Below are 16225 nucleotides of genomic sequence, written 5' to 3' on the forward strand. Positions count from 1 at the left end.
CTTTGGAACCAGTTACTAGAGCTCTATTACTTTCCTTTGGTGGTGTCACATTTGCATAATTCTCTGTTGTCTGTGTAGCCTTACAGTGGTGTCTGAGCATTTGTGAAAGCAAACACCTCTTCCAGTCTTTACAAACTGGTTTCATGAGATAAAAATCTGCTGTCTGTTTCCTGAGCTGATAGGATTACATCCATAATTGCTGTTGTGAAGCATACATGGGAGGCAGTTTTTGCTGGGTCTACAGTGGCATCTACGATTTGTGGGCTTGTTACTGGGTCTTGGGCTGGTATGGATGGATCCTTTCTGGTCCCTGGGTGGATGTGACTGCCTGTTGTACCTTGTTCAGTAGGGTAGGACTGGGACAAGAGTCAGCTTTAGGGCCCATGTGTGGGTCCTCAGCCAACAGGTCCTTGTGCTAGGGATGTTTATGGTGTATTGGGCCCTCTCAGAATTTCTGAGAGTATAGACAGGAGGCTGTCCTGTTGGGTATATTTGGTAGCAGGACTGTTCACAGACTGCTGTTGGGAGGGAGTGGGATTCGGTGTAGGGCCTCCAAGTAGGAGTGTTTCCTACTGGGACACTGGTCATTCAGGATTGTTGTAGACTGGCAGACTATGGATATGAGGTAGCTGGAGTCATATATAGAGGCTTATATATAGAGAGTCATATATAGTTTTTTTTCAGAAACTCCAAGGGACAGAGACAGGAGTATCTCCTGTCTAGTCTTTGTGTCAGCAGAAATTCTAGCATACTGTGGCAGTGAAGGGGCTTGAGCTGAGTATAAATCTTTTTTAGGATCTTAGAGGGCCCAGACAAGCATGTTTCCTAAGGGGTTCCTATGCCAGCAAGATTGTTCCTAAACTGTGGCTGAGACCTGCTGGAGGTCTGTTAGGGGGCCGTTTCAGAATCAACAGTCTGATGAACTATACCTTACTTCCAGGGGCTCTCCTCCAAATGTGGAGTGAGCTGGAGCTGGTTCAAAGGCCACTTCCTGGTCTACAGCCAGGAACAAGTTCTTGATTTTGCCTGTTAACCTGATACATGGATGAATGTGACTCCTCTGGATCTCTTGACATATGGGATTGCTGGTGACAGACCCAGAGCCAAATGGGATTGTAGCTAAGTTCTCAGGGGAACAGAGCTATTTCTGTTTCTATAGCTGAGACCACAGTCAGTGAGTCAGCTGCCTAGAGGCAGTTCTGTCTCCTCAGTGGAGAAAATGGACTGCACCTTCATAACCTCCAACCTGGATCCTGAAGCTCCTGAGAATGCAACTTGGTCTGTGCATGCAGAGGCAAAATTATTGTTGCTGAAGGGGGTTGATGTGTGAGGGACATTTTATTCAACCATTTTGCTGACAAACAATGCTGTATAATATACTTTCCATTAATTAAGACCATGATTTTTCAACCCTCTATTTACAAAAATAAAGGTAAATAATAAGCCAAATGTTGGGTGCTAAGTAGGTTAGTTTTTTTCTTTACACATGAATATTGATGCTAATTAATAGTTTAAGAGTTAGAATCCTTGACCTTTATTATTTTAGACTTGGAAGACCTGGTGTTGATTGTTATTGTCAACATGAAAGTGGTGCGGCTGTCCTGCAGCTCCAGTTCTTAATCAATGAGGTAAGGATCTTCTTGAATATTTATATCTCACACACATTGTGTAATTGTTTAAATAGTATTTTTCTACATGCTTAAAGATATATACATATGAAATATTATTCATGGTGACATTTTTCGTTAAAAGACTGCACTCCTGTATTTGTTAATTTATTAAATTTTAAAGGAGAAAATTTGTATTACCAGAAGATCCTGTTATTGTGATTGTGTAGCATAATTTATAGATTAGTTGTTTAAGTGGTTTTAAAAAAATTACTAAAATCTTTTGATTGCCATACTGACCATTAAACTTTCCCTCTACATTCTCCTTTCACCAGTTGTTTATTCACCTAGTGTTAATTTTCATGTTTTGTCTTTATCTTCCATAAATAATCTTTTCAGTTTTATAATTTGAATGCATTTGTCTGTATCTTTATAATCATTTGTTGGTATATGAGTGCATAGCTATTTTGACAATTGACTGCCTACCCTATTCCTATTTTTATAGACCTATGGTGATGAGGAACTCCCTAAAGACAAAGTTTGTAAAGCTCAGAAAGTGTAGTTGAAGGCTGCTTAAGGCCTTCTTGACTCATATTTTTACAATGAATCTTTTAGTTAGTTAGTTAATTCAGTCGCTCAGTTGTGTCTGACTCTTTGTGACCCCATGAATCGCAGCACGCCAGGCCTCCCTGTCCATCACCAACTCCCGGAGTTCACTCAAACTCACGTCCATCGAGTCAGTGATGCCATCCAGCCATCTCATCCTCTGTCGTCCCCTTCTCCTCCTGCCCCCAATCCCTCCCAGCATCAGAGTCTTTTCCAGTGAGTCAGCTCTTCGCATGAGGTGGCCAAAGTGCTGGAGTTTCAGCTTTAGCATCATTCCTTCCAAAGAACACCCAGGGCTGATCTCCTTTAGAACTGACTGGTTGTAGTCTAGAACTCTTCTATGTTAAGTGAGTTAGTCAATACAAAAATGTTTTAAGAGTTTATGCCATACCAAATTTGAGCACTTAGCAGAGTGGGCCCAGTATGTTGAAAGAAAAACATGAGGTATCATTGGTCATTTTCTTATGGCATAAATGATGATCTTTTATTTGACAACTCTATGTATTTGCATATATATATATCTTTCTAAGAATTTTTACTCATAAACATGGGTAAAATATTTCATATAGCTTTGTATCAGTGACACCTGAGATATGAAAAATTTATGATACTGAAACATGTCCACGTTTCACTTTTCTTGACTCAAAAATCTTTCTCAGAAGGCTGTGAGATTCTTCTTATTGACAGACCTAGCATATTTCATGTGGTAGGCATATTTGCTATGGGGTACCAAAATGAGAGAGGGAAATAAAGAAGAGCAGGGAAAAGATTTTTTAAAAATATTTTATTGTAATAGCTAGTCATTAGTATCTAGAATGACAGCCTTTTTGAAATCTCAGTGTTACACTGTAGCTCCCAGAGCAAACTGTGGGAGATGGTGAAGGACCAGGGAAGCCTGGTGTACAGGTTTGTACAACAACTTTGTAGCTCCTAGTTGAAAGATCTCAGTCCTTTGCCTTCTGTATAGATGTTTACTGGTAAGCATAAATTGTTTCCAGGTGATTTTCTCTGGGTCCTCTCCTCTGAGAATTCTCTTCAAGGCCTTAAATTTGCCTCTGTGCTGCTATATAACTAAGAATAAATAAAGACAAGCCTTCAAAACTGACGAGCCTGCCAGTGTTTATGTTGTCTATCCTGAACTACTCACCTTGATCTGCCTTTAAATTCAATTTCTGGACCTTTTCCCAAACTTCCCAGCCTCTGATCTCATGACACACGTTTTTATTCAATTTTTAATCTTCATAGGTCTTCATTAGCAGTGCTTCTTATAGATCTGTTTTTGTAAATGAGTCCTAGACACCCTGCTGATGGGTGTTATATCTCTGCTGGCACTGTTACGTTCAGAGGTTCTGTTTACTTCCTTTAAATGCTGTTATCTCCTAGTTTTATCATAGTATTATTAAAACTGACTTCCTTCCTATATTATATATTCAGCTATTACACTAAGGTATTATTAAACATCTGCTGGTTTATTTTACTTTCATTGCCTTTGGCATAGTATATATGTTTTGTATAGCATGAACTACATTTTATTAATTTCATGTATCATGAAATGATATTATGTTTTATTCATTTTGAAAAATTGTAGCTAATCAAGTACTTCTAAGAAATCCTAATAACTTTCTAGTTGGAATATGTAAAGTATTTGAGAACAGCTTACAAATAAAGCAAGCATACAAAGACAGAAATCCTCAAGGCGTGTATAGGATTCATTTTATTGCATGGAGTGTAATTACCTGTGAGATTATGTTAAAATATATGTATCAATGTATACCTCTTTGAATATGTGTAATTTACATATTTATATACAAATATGCAAATTACATTTTAAAACATTTTAATGGTTATACTCTGTTATGATTTTTGTTTTAAAAGCTATTTTTCTCTGAGACTAAAATCATAGTTATATATTGAATAGTGTCAAGAGAACTATCATAAGACACATGAGCATCTGTTTGTCTTAGGAATTGTTATGGAAGTGTCATTTAGATTCCTCTATTCATTAATTCCTAAAGAAGAAATAAATTTTAGGAATTTCAGTATAGCTCTTACTAGCATTTACATGGGCTAATCATTTTGATATCTGTGGTTGAGTTAGTAAACTATGAAAGGTTACTTGTAACACAGTACTTTGAAAAATATAAGAAGAATTTTAGATATCTCAGGACTACCATGATTGTGCAAGATCAATTTTACAGAACACACTCAGTAGTCTAGAGTAGCTTCAGGCTCTGACGTAGCACGAGCACTGACATTTTTTGCTGGGAAATTCATAATGGCAAAAGTTCTGACATAGTTTTAAGATGATCTTAATTAACTCTAAAATAAGTAGTTTAAATATAAGAAGTCATACATGGCAGCTAGTTCTGCCCCTGTTGTGTCTGCCATACTAATAGGTAGAACCCATCCTATTTTAAATATTTGAAGTAGGATTCATTTGTATTTGGAGGCTTTGTATAAAAAGACTCTTATTATTTTTGTAGTTATACTGAATTCTAGTTGGAAAAATGTTTACTTTTACTACAGATGTTTTCTTTTGTCACAGATGACTCTTCTTGAACTATGAAGACAAATTAAATTATATTAAGTATACTTTTTAGGAAGAATATGTACATCTCAACAGTATAGAAAATTTTTAGAAATGGTGAATTTTTATGTGATTAGATTGCAGTTTTAAAACTGAATTGGATATTTGCTTCTCTGTAGAGCTACATGATTTATATGTAAATAGTAGAAACAAAAAGGAATAGCTTTTCACGAAAATATAAGAAATCTTTAATAGTTACAATGATGCTTATAATAATAATAATCCCTCTATTGATAAATGCATATTCCTTGAGCTAATCATTCTCTCCAATCCATATATGGTAGTTTACCTGCTTCTTCTACTCTAGCATTCTTAGGCTTCCTGACTGAAGTATGTTCATTGTCCTTCCTTGTATTTCTACATATATAAATACAAATAGCTTAAAGAGCAGTGAAAAATTCATTACATTAGTTTAGGTTTTGCTTCACAAAAAAACATAAATTAAGTAAATTACTCATTTTGTCTTCATTTTGTTCCAGGGTGCTTTGGTCAGTGCAGGTTCAGATGATACACTTCATTTGTGGAACCTTAGACAAAAAAGGCCAGCTATTCTTCATTCTCTCAAATTTAACAGAGAACGGTAAGAATGTAAGAGTTACACAGTTTCTTAATGTATAAGAAAATGATTTGCTGAATGGGTTTCAGGTTAATTTTTGAAAAATATTTTAAAATAATTTTAATAGCGCTAAAAATATATATATGCTTGCTTTTATAGTAGTTTATTTACATAGAAAATTCACTGATATAGGTTCAGTCATCTTCTAGTGGAGAACTCCTAGCATTCTTCTCTTTATAAACCAGGACTTCAGCAATGGGTGATACGTTCTCTTTCTTAGGCCAGGGTGCCGAAAATCAGACCTAAAATTTAAAAGTCAAGTAAATACTGAATATATTTTTATACTTTTTGATCTTGGAAGTTACCTCCTACACTTTCACTTTTTTGCTTAAATTTTTTTTTACCTTAAAAAATATGAGACAGAGATTTTAGACATCCAAAATTGTTGGTACTAGGTGTTGAGCAACATTATACATTCAAGATTAACATTTTCAGAGATGATTTATTGATCAGAATTCAAATTCTTCCATTTTAGAGTGAAATAATAATTGGAAAAAAATTGACAGATATGGGGCAATTATTAGAACAGATATGGAAGAATTATTAGATTTTATTTGAAACTGTACAAAATTTTAATGTTTCTAGTCTTTGTTTTAACCAGAGCTAGAATATCACAGACATCTACTTAGCTGATAATCCATCTCAAGATGAAGTAAAATTTGTATTTTATTAACCATCTCTGTTATTTAACTATCAAATGATTTTATTTTTTTTATTATTATTTGGGAAGCAGCAGGCTTTTTGCAGTGATTATGAAGGGCTAGAACAGGAAAATTTGATATTAATGAAAGAGAAATCTCTGAGAGGTAAATTTACACAAATTAGCAAGTGCTAGTCACAACTGAGGTAGGTAGATAATAGAGACAGTCACTGCTGAGAACTCAAGAAAGTACTTATTTTATTTTGTTGGATGGTTATAGTTCATATGGAATCATCACCATATAGGCAGAGCTTAATGAAGTAAATGTGTTTTTATAGGTTTGATGAGAAGAAACAATGGCATCTATACAGACATTCTTTTTTCTACCTGGAACTTTTTCTTCTCATTTGCATATTACTTAACCTTCAATGTTCTGAGTAATATTCATGAGTATTCTATCCACAGTATTTTGGAATCAGCATCAATGAAAGTTTTTATTGTATCCAGTATTTTTTTGAGTGGAGAAAATTTCTATTTTAGCTATTTGCTAAAACTAGGTAGAAATTCTTTCTTCATATTGATCTAATTTTGGTTTATCTTAAATTTTAATATAAGTAATGTAGCAGAAATTAATACATGATATGAAAAACTGAAAGATTAGTCAAGAGTTGTTATACGTTTCCTTGTATCTTTACTGCTAAAACTAGTACCTACTCAGGTATTGCCGTGTTGATTTTATCTCTTTCTCTGCTTGTAGCATTTTTTGTTTGTCAATATTTTGAGAAGATCTGGCCCTACAATTTTGTGTAGATAAGCAGAATGAGTTTTTTCCCCCTTACAACTGGATTGTTGAAGGAAATGTTCTGGTTCCTTTTAAAGCCATTTTGGGGAGAAGAAATGATTGATGATGATGATTTCTAATTATAATTTTATTAACTCAATCGAGGTGTATTTAACTGGTAGCAATGTAAAAGCAAGCTGACAGATTTTGGACAGATTTAAACACTGGGAACTTTGTAGGCATTACCTATATTTTAAATTAACTTTTATTGGAATATAGTTGCTTTACCAATGTTGTATAGTTTCTGCTGTACATCAAAGCGAATCTGTTATATGTATACATATATCGCTTCTTTAGATTTCCTTCCCATTTAGGTCACCACAAAGCATTGAGTAGAGCTCCCTTTGCTAAACAGTAGGTTCTAATTAGTTATCTATTTTATGCATAGTAGTGTGTATATCAGAGAAGGCAATGGCACCCCACTCCAGTACTCTTGCCTGGAAAATCCCTTGGAGGGAGGAGCCTGGTAGGCTGCAGTCCATGAGGTTGCTAAGAGTTGGACAGGACTGAGCGACTTCACTTTCACTTTTCACTTTCATGCATTGGAGAAGGAAATGGCAACCCACTCCAGTGTTCTTGCCTGGAGAATCCCAGGGACAGAGGAGCCTGGTAGGAGGCAGTCTGTGGGGTCACACAGAGTTGGACATGACTGACACGACTTAGCAGCAGCAGCAGCAGTGTGTATATGTCAATCCAAACTCCCAATTCATCGCAACACCCCTTCCCCTTGGTATCTCTAAGTCTGTTCTCTACATATGTCTCTCTCTGGTTTGCAAATGAGTTTATCTGTACCATTTTTCTAGATTCCACATGTAAGTGACTTTACGTGATATTTGTTTTTCTTCTTCTGATTTACTTCACTCTGTATGACAATCTCCAGATCTATCCATGTCTCTGCAAATGGACTATTTAGTTCCATTTTATGGCTAAGTAACAGTCCAGTGTCTATATGTACCACATCTTCTTTATCCAGTCTTCTGTTGATGAACTTTTAGGTTGCTTCTGTTTCCTGGCTATTGTAAATAGTGCTGCAGTGAACATTGGGGTGCATGTATCTTTTTGAATTATGATTTTCTCTGGGTTTTATGCTCAGAAGTGGAATAGCTGGGTCATAAGGCAGTTTTGTTTGTAGATTTTTGAGGACCATCCATACTGTTCTCTATAGTGGCTGTACTGATTTACATTCCCACCAACAGTTCCCTTTTCTCCACATTCTCTCCAGCATTTATTATTTGTGACTTTTTGATGATGGCCATTTTGATCAGTGTGAGATGATAGATCATTGTAGTTTTGATTTGAATTTCTTTAATCTTAATAATTAGTAATGTTGAGCATCTCTTTATGTATTTGTTGGCCATCTCTATGTCTTCTTTGGAGAAATGTCTATTTAGATCTGTGCAATTTTTCATTGGGTTATTATTTTTTTATATTGAGCTACATGAGCTGTTTATATATTTTGGAGATTAATCCCTTGTTGGTTGCTTCATTTGCAAATGTTTTCTCCCATTTTGAGGGCTGTCTTTTTGTTTTGTTTATGGCTTCTTTTGCCATAGAAAAGCCTTTAAGTTTAATTAGGTCCCATTTTTTTGTTGTTGTCTTTTTCATTACTCTAGACGGTAGTTCAAAAAAGATCTTGCTGCAATTTATGTTAAAAGTGTTCTGCCTGTGTTTTCCTCTAAGACTTTTATAGTGTCTGGCCTTGAATTTAGGTCTTAAATCCATTTTGAGTTTGTTTTTGTGTATAGTGTTAAGAAGTGTAATTTCATTCTTTTACGTGTAACTATCTGGGGTTGCCTATTTTAATGCTTACAAAAACGTATTTATCATTTTGAGAGAGATAAACTATCTTAACATTGAGAATAATCATTAATGTCACTATTTATTGTGGAGAGAATGAAAATCCTTAAATGTATGGTGAAGGCAAGGCTTAAGTCAGCAAAGAAGAATTTAAACAAGCATCTTTGAGAACTCTAAGCCCTCCTAAATAGGCCATTTAACTATGTAAATTTCTATATACCTGTCAACTGAAAGACAGATATACAGTGTGAGAGTTGTGAGTGAAGTTTTATTGAGTGTCTTACTGGGAACTATATGGCCTGGAAGATAGCTTCTCAGTAAGCTTTGAGGAACTGCTGCAAAAATGGTACTGAGGAACCAGTATCTATATTAATTTTTTTCACTGGGAGAAACATAGAGTCAGGCATGAAAGATTATTGCTAATCAAAAACAGAAGACATCTTAAGTTAATGACGTAAGTGCTTCTCTATGTATGGGACGATGTAAGAATCTGGGACCATTGAAATTCTTTTTTAGATACGAATCTTAACTGTCTTTGGGCCATATATCCAAAACAGAACACTGCATCCTGTTTTTCTCTCCTGAATTCCCCTCTGGATGTACTTGCAATGAGTTGTTGCAGCTTAATCCTTGTATGACTGGAATGTCGGGCAACATTCTTTCATATCTTTATGCTTATGTAATATACATATATACATATTTAGTTTGTATAGTTTGTAAATTTTAGTGCTTTTTTATTTTTTTTTTTAAATAGAGCACCTTCAATCTTTAGTTTTATAATCTTTGAAGGTGGCAACCAGGCTTAAATTGTTGATGATCCTTGGGTCCTCTCATATCTGACTTTATAAACCTAAATATGGAAGAAAAACTTTTTATTTCTGTGATGTATGATCTGAAAAATGAATAAAATCAAGCATTCGCCTTTTAAGGCATATTAACAGTCATTGCTATCACTGATCATAAATTGTGTAACATTGGGGAAAGCCTAGAATTATTTTATATGATTTTCAAGTAAAATTCAACAGGGAGACTACGATATACAGATCATAAAGTATTTGTACTTATTATATCAGTTTCTTTTTCTATCTGTGGTATTCTGATAATTAAAACATCAAAACATTTCTAAGTAATATTAGTTAAATTTCCAGGAAGAAATATTTTGTTAAGAACCTTATTTATGAAATCTCTAGCAAACTTGACCCATCAGTGTTGGCTTTGGGAACTATTTATAACCCAAATTTTAAAAACTGTATTGCTTTATAAAGATAATATGAATTATTTCTCCTTAAAATTTTTCTTAAGTTATTAACATTTGCCTGGTTAGACATTCAAAGATAAAAAACATATGTACAGTGAAGGATCTTTCTTCCTTACATATAAGCAAATGTATATGTAATGTAATTTTCTATTTTATGTATAGACAAATATGAAAGTATCATACATTTCTGTTCACAGGTTGTAACATGCAAACAGTTTTGTACCTAATTTTCTCTATATATATTCTCAAGACCATTCCTTAACAACACATAAAATGTTTCCTTACTCTTTTCTTGTGTGTGTATGCAAATATTACCAAACTATCAAGACTGTGTAAATATTAATTGTATGCCTCAAAATAATTTTACATTCATGTAACAACTCACAGTTCAAGAAAGAGAAAATTACTAAAACCACAGAAATCCCTCTGTGTTAAATAATTATTACCTAACCCTCAAATGTAACAAACACTATTTTGATTTCAAAAACTGTTGGTTTTGACATTTATAGATATGAAATTATACATATATACTTGTTTGTATTTGGCACCTATGCTCAACATTATATTTGGAGATTTCACTCACATTGTTATGTAGTATTCAATTTAATGGATATTCTTTGATTTCATTAACCATTCTACTTCAATATATCCTGGTTATATTTTTGTATTTCCATTAAACTTTTAGAAATTGTTTGTCAGATTCCACAAACACACTTACTGAGATTTTGATTAGAAACATCTTGAAGCTGTAGGTCAGTTTGGGAAGAATTGACATTGCCTTGATGATGGAGAATGGCAGTATTGTTTGACTGTTGTTGACAATGATGACGCTGATTCATTGGATGAATCACAGACAGGGAATTGAACATGGTATATATTATATCCCACCACTTAGATATTCTTTGATTTCTCTAAATAACATTTATAGTTTTCTCTGTAGAGGTCTTCTACATTTTTGTTGTGTTTCAGTTCAGTTCAGTCGCTCAGTGGTGTCTGACTCTTTGCGACCCCATGAATTGCAGCACAGCAGGCCTCCCTGTCCATCACCAACTCCCGGAGTTCACTCAGATTCACGTCCATCGAGTCAGTGATGCCATCCAGCCATCTCATCCTCTGTCATCCCCTTCTCCTCCTGCCCCCAATCCCTCCCAGCATCAGAGTCTTTTCCAATGAGTCAGCTCTTCACATGAGGTGGCCAAAGTGCTGGAGTTTCAGCTTTAGCATCATTCCTTCCAAAGAAATCCCAGGGCTGATCTCCTTCAGAGTGGACTGGTTGGATCTCCTTGCAGTCCAAGGGACTCTCAAGAGTCTTCTCCAACACCACAGTTCAAAAGCATCAATTCTTCGGCACTCAGCCTTCTTCACAGTGCAACTCTCACATCCATACATGACCACAGGAAAAATCATAGCCTTGACTAGACGGACCTTAGTCAGCAAAGTAATGTCTCTGCTTTTCAATATGCTATCTAGGTCTGTCATAACTTTTCTTCCAAGGAGTAAGCATCTTTTAATTTCATGGCTGCAGTCACCATCTGCAGTGATTTTGGAGCCCAAAAAAATAAAGTCTGACACTGTTTCCACTGTTTCCCCATCTATTTCCCATGAAGTGATGGGACCGGATGCCATGATCTTCGTTTTCTGAATGTTGAGCTTTAAGCCAACTTGTTCACTCTCCTCTTTCACTTTCATCAAGAGGCTTTTGAGTTCCTCTTCACTTTCTGCCATAAGGGTGGTGTCATCTGCATATCTGAGGTTATTGATATTTCTCCCGGCAGTCTTTTTGATTCCAGCTTGTGCTTCTTCCAGCCCAGTGTTTCTCATGATGTACTCTGCATAGAAGTTAAATAAGCAGGGTGACAATATACAGCCTTGACATACTCCTTTTCCTATTTGGAACCAATCTGTTGTTCCATGTCCAGCTCTAACTGTTGCTTCCTGACCTGCATATAGGTTTCTCAAGAGGCAGGTCAGGTGGTCTAGTATTCCCATCTCTTTCAGAATTGTCCACAGTTTATTGTGATCCACACAGTCAAAGGGTTTGGCATAGTCAATCAAGCAGAAATAGATGTTTTTCTGGAACTCTCTTGCTTTTTCCATGATCCAGCGGATGTTGGCAATTTGATCTGTGGTTCCTCTGCCTTTTCTAAAACCAGCTTGAACATCAGGAAGTTCATGGTTCACGTATTGCTGAAGCCTAATTTTAAATGCTATTGAAAATTGTACATGATGATAAAATGACAGTATATCTAATATAAGTTGTACATGATGATAATTAAATTATATGTCATTTTCTGTTTTATTTTTGTTAGAATATAGAAATATAATTTATTGTTTTTTCTATATTCTGTTCTGTGACAGTGATTTCCACCATTCTGTCCTCCAGGTCGTTTATCCGATCTGCTGCTGCAATCATTCTGCTGTTGATTCCTTCTAGAGTATTACTCATCTCTGTTTGTTCTTTAGTTCTTTTCGGTCTTTGGTAAACATTTCTTGGCTCTCCATTATTTTTCCTAGATCCTGTATCATCTTCACTATCATTATTCTGAATTCTTTTCCTGGAAGGTTGCCTATCTCCACTTCATTTAGTTGTTTTTCTGGGGTTTTATCTTGTTCCTTCATCTGGGACATACTTTCTGCTTTTTCATCCTGATTTACTTTCTGTGTTGTGCTTTTCGTTCTAGCCACTGTGGGACTGTGGTATTTCTTGCTTCTTCTGCCTGCCCTCTGATGGAGGAGGCTAAGAGACTTTTGTAAGCTTCCTGATGGGAGGGACTGGTGGTGGGAAAAACTGGGTCTTGCTCTGGTGGGCAGGGCCTTGCTCAGTAAAGCTTTAATCCAATTATCTGCTGACAGTTGTGGTACTCCCTGCCTGTTAGTTGTTTGGCCTGAGGCAACACAGCCCTCTGTCTATGGTCAGGTTAATGACCTCTAAGAGGGTTTACTCTAAGGGGGACCTTCCCTGACAGGTGCCCCTGTTCCTGTGGTGAGTCCCTGCTGACCCACACCTCCACAGGAGACTGTCCAACATTAGCAGATAGTTTTGGTTCAGTCTCCTGTGGGGTCACTGCCCCTTTCCTCTGGGTCTTGGTGCATGCAAGATTTTGTCTGTGCCATCTAAGATTGGAGTCTCTGTTTCCCTCAGTCCTCTGGAAGTCCTATAAGCAAATCCTGCTGGCCTTCAAGGTCAGATTGCCTGAGGATTCACGGTCCCTTTGTTGGATGCCCAGGCTGGGAAGCCTGATGTGGGGTTCAGAACCTTCACAACAGTGGGAGAGATTCTTTGGTATTACTGTTCTCCAATTTGTGGGTTACCCACCTGGCAGGTATGAGATTTGGTTTTATCCTGATTGTGCACCTCCTACCATCTTTCTGTGGCTTCTTTGTTTTTGGACATGGGATATCTTTTTTTGGTGGGTTCCAACATTCTCCTGTCAATGGTTGTTCAAGAGCCAGTTGTGATTTTGGTGTTCTTGAGAAGGATATGAGCGCATGTCCTTATACTCTGCCATCTTGAACTGGAAGTCCCTGGAAATATAATTTATTTTTATGTGTTGACCTTGTATCTAGTGACTTTGCTTAAATTCGAGGAATAATTCTAATAGCTTCCTGTAGACTTTTCTAGGTACACAGTCATCTTCAAATAATAACAGTTTTATTTTCTTCTTTATAGTTCCATATGTATTTATATTTATTTTTATTATTGTACTGGGGTTAAGACCTTGTATTAGTTATTTATTGCTATGTGACAATATTACCACAAACTCAGTGGCTTAAAACAGCATGCATTTCTTTCTTTTTTTTAACAGCATTTATTTCTCATCTCAGAGTTTCTGTATCTGGAAACTAGGAGTGGCCTAGATGAGTTTCTGTATCAGGATCTCACAGAACTACAATTAACATGACTTTCAGGGCTGTGGCCTCATCTGAGGCTTGATTGGGAAAGGATCTATTTTCAAACTTATTTGGTTATTGGCAGTGTTCTGTTCCCTAGGAAGTTGGTGGATTGAAGGCCTTAGCTTAGGTTTCTGCTGGCTGTTGACCAGAAACCACTGTCAGTTGCTTGCCATATGTCTTTCTCCAAAAGCCAGCTGACAGCCTAGCAGCTTCCTTATTCAGAGCCAGTAACAAAGAGAGTCTTCTGATAAGATGAATGTTACAGTCACATGTAATTTAGACATGAACGTGATATCTCATGACTCTTGCCATTTTCAACTGATTAAAAGCAAATCACAGGTCCTGACACACTGAAGGGGAAGTGGATTTATGCAAAGGCAAGGATATCAGGAAGTGATGATCATGGGGACAGCATTGGAATCTGTTCATCATAGGCTTCCAGTACAATATTGAATAAGAAGTTCAAGGACAATGTTTTTTTTAGGGAGATTATTTTTTATTATTTCATTATTTAGTATAGATTTGCTGTAGGTTTTTAAGTAGATACTCTTTGTTATCAAGAAGTTTCTTTTGCTCCTAATTTTTATAAGGATATATATATATTAAAATCATGAGTGAATACTGAATTTTATCATGTAATTCTTATGCATCTATTGTGATCATGTTGTTTTTTCTTTTTTAAAATCTGTTAATGTGGTAAATGACATCACTTGGTTTATTACCTTTTGTGATATGTTAGTATTATTATATGTGCTCCATTTGCTAATGTTTTGCTAATAAGTTGTTTAAGAGTTTAATATCTATGTTAACAAGAGCTTAGCATAGAAATTTCCTTTCCTTTGAGTTCTCTGCTAGGTTCTCACGTCATAGTTACTTTCATCTTATAGAATGAATGGGGAAATGTTTCCTCTTTTCTATATTCTGTCAATACTTGTGAAAGATTGGTGTTATTTCTTCCTTAAAATTTGAAAAATAAAAATAAAAAGATTCACCAGTAAAGCATCTGAACCTGGGTTTTCTCTGAGGTAAGATTTTAAATGGCATATTCATTTCTTTAGTAGGTTTAAGAATATTCAGATATTCTTTTTTACCTTCAGTCAGTTTTGGTAAGTTGTGCTTTTGAAGAAATTTGTCCTGTTCATCAAAATTTTTAAATTTATTGGCCTTCACAGTAGTATCTGTAGTGATTTCTTGTCTTTCATTCTTTTTTTCTTCCTTTTAAATCAAGGTAAAGCAGATTTACAATATTGTGTTTGCTTCAGGTGTACAGAAAAGTGATTCAGTTATATATATATATATTTTTTCAGATCATTTTTCATTATAGGGGAGTGAGATAAGCTATTGAATATTGTTTCCTAAGTTATACAATAAATGCTTGTTACTAATCTGTTTTGTATGTAGTAGTGTGTATTCATTAACCCCATGCTCCTAATCTATCCCTCCACATCCCCTTTGGTAACCATAGTTGGTTTTCTATGTCTGTGAGTCTGTTCCTGCTTTGTAAATAGATTCATTTGGATTATTTTTTTATATTTCACATATAAGTAATATATATTATTTTTCTTTGTCTGACTGCACTTAGTATGATATTCTCTAGGGCTATCCATGTTGCTGTAAAAGAAAATATTTCATTCTTTTGAGACTGAGTAATATTCCATTGTGTGTGTGTGTGTGTGTGTGTGTGTGTGTGTGTGTGTCTCCACAAGCTCTTGTTTAAAATTTTTATTTTATATTGGGGTGTAGCTGATTAACCTGTAACACAGGTTATTTTCAGGTGTATAGCAAAGTGATTCAGTTATACATATGTGTGTGTGTGTATTCTTTTTCAAACTCTATTCCCATTTAGGCTGTTATAGAATACTGAGAAGAGTTCCCTGTACTATCCAATAGATCCTTGTTGGTTATCTATTTTAAACAAAATAGAGTGTATATATCAATCAGTCAAAGACTTCCAATCTGTCCCTCCTCTACCACCTTTCCCCTTTGTAGTCATAAGTTTGTTTTCTAAGTCTGTGACTGTTTCTTTTGTGTAAATAAGTTCATTTATCATTTTTTTAGACTCCATATACAAGTGATATCATATGATATTTATCTTTCTCTGACTTCACGTATTATACTCTCCAGGTCCGTTTATGTTGCTGCAAATGACATTATTTTGATCATTTTAATTCCATTGTATTTATGTACCACAACACATTTCTTTTTCCATTCCTCTGTAGATAGACATTTAGGTTGCTTCAATGTCTTGGCTATTGTAAACAGTGCTGCAGTGAACATAGGGTTCATCTATCCTTTCAAACCATGGTTTTCACTTTTTTTCTTCACACCCTCTCCAGCATTTAGTTATTGTTTCTAGACTTTATTTATTTATTTATTTTA

General features: G+C 35.5%; 1 protein-coding gene across 1 annotated transcript in view; it reads left to right on the plus strand.

The window, feature by feature from the left end:
• STXBP5L (syntaxin binding protein 5L) overlaps window positions 1–16225 on the plus strand; it is a 308945-nt gene that overhangs the window by 75772 nt on the left and 216948 nt on the right. The window contains exons 3-4 of the mRNA XM_052639468.1: window positions 1547–1628; window positions 5280–5380. Of these exons, the coding sequence (XP_052495428.1) occupies window positions 1547–1628; window positions 5280–5380 (183 nt within the window). The remainder of the gene's footprint in view (window positions 1–1546; window positions 1629–5279; window positions 5381–16225) is intronic.

This window comes from Budorcas taxicolor, chromosome 1 (genome assembly GCF_023091745.1).
Source record: "Budorcas taxicolor isolate Tak-1 chromosome 1, Takin1.1, whole genome shotgun sequence".
NCBI lineage: Eukaryota > Metazoa > Chordata > Mammalia > Artiodactyla > Bovidae > Budorcas > Budorcas taxicolor.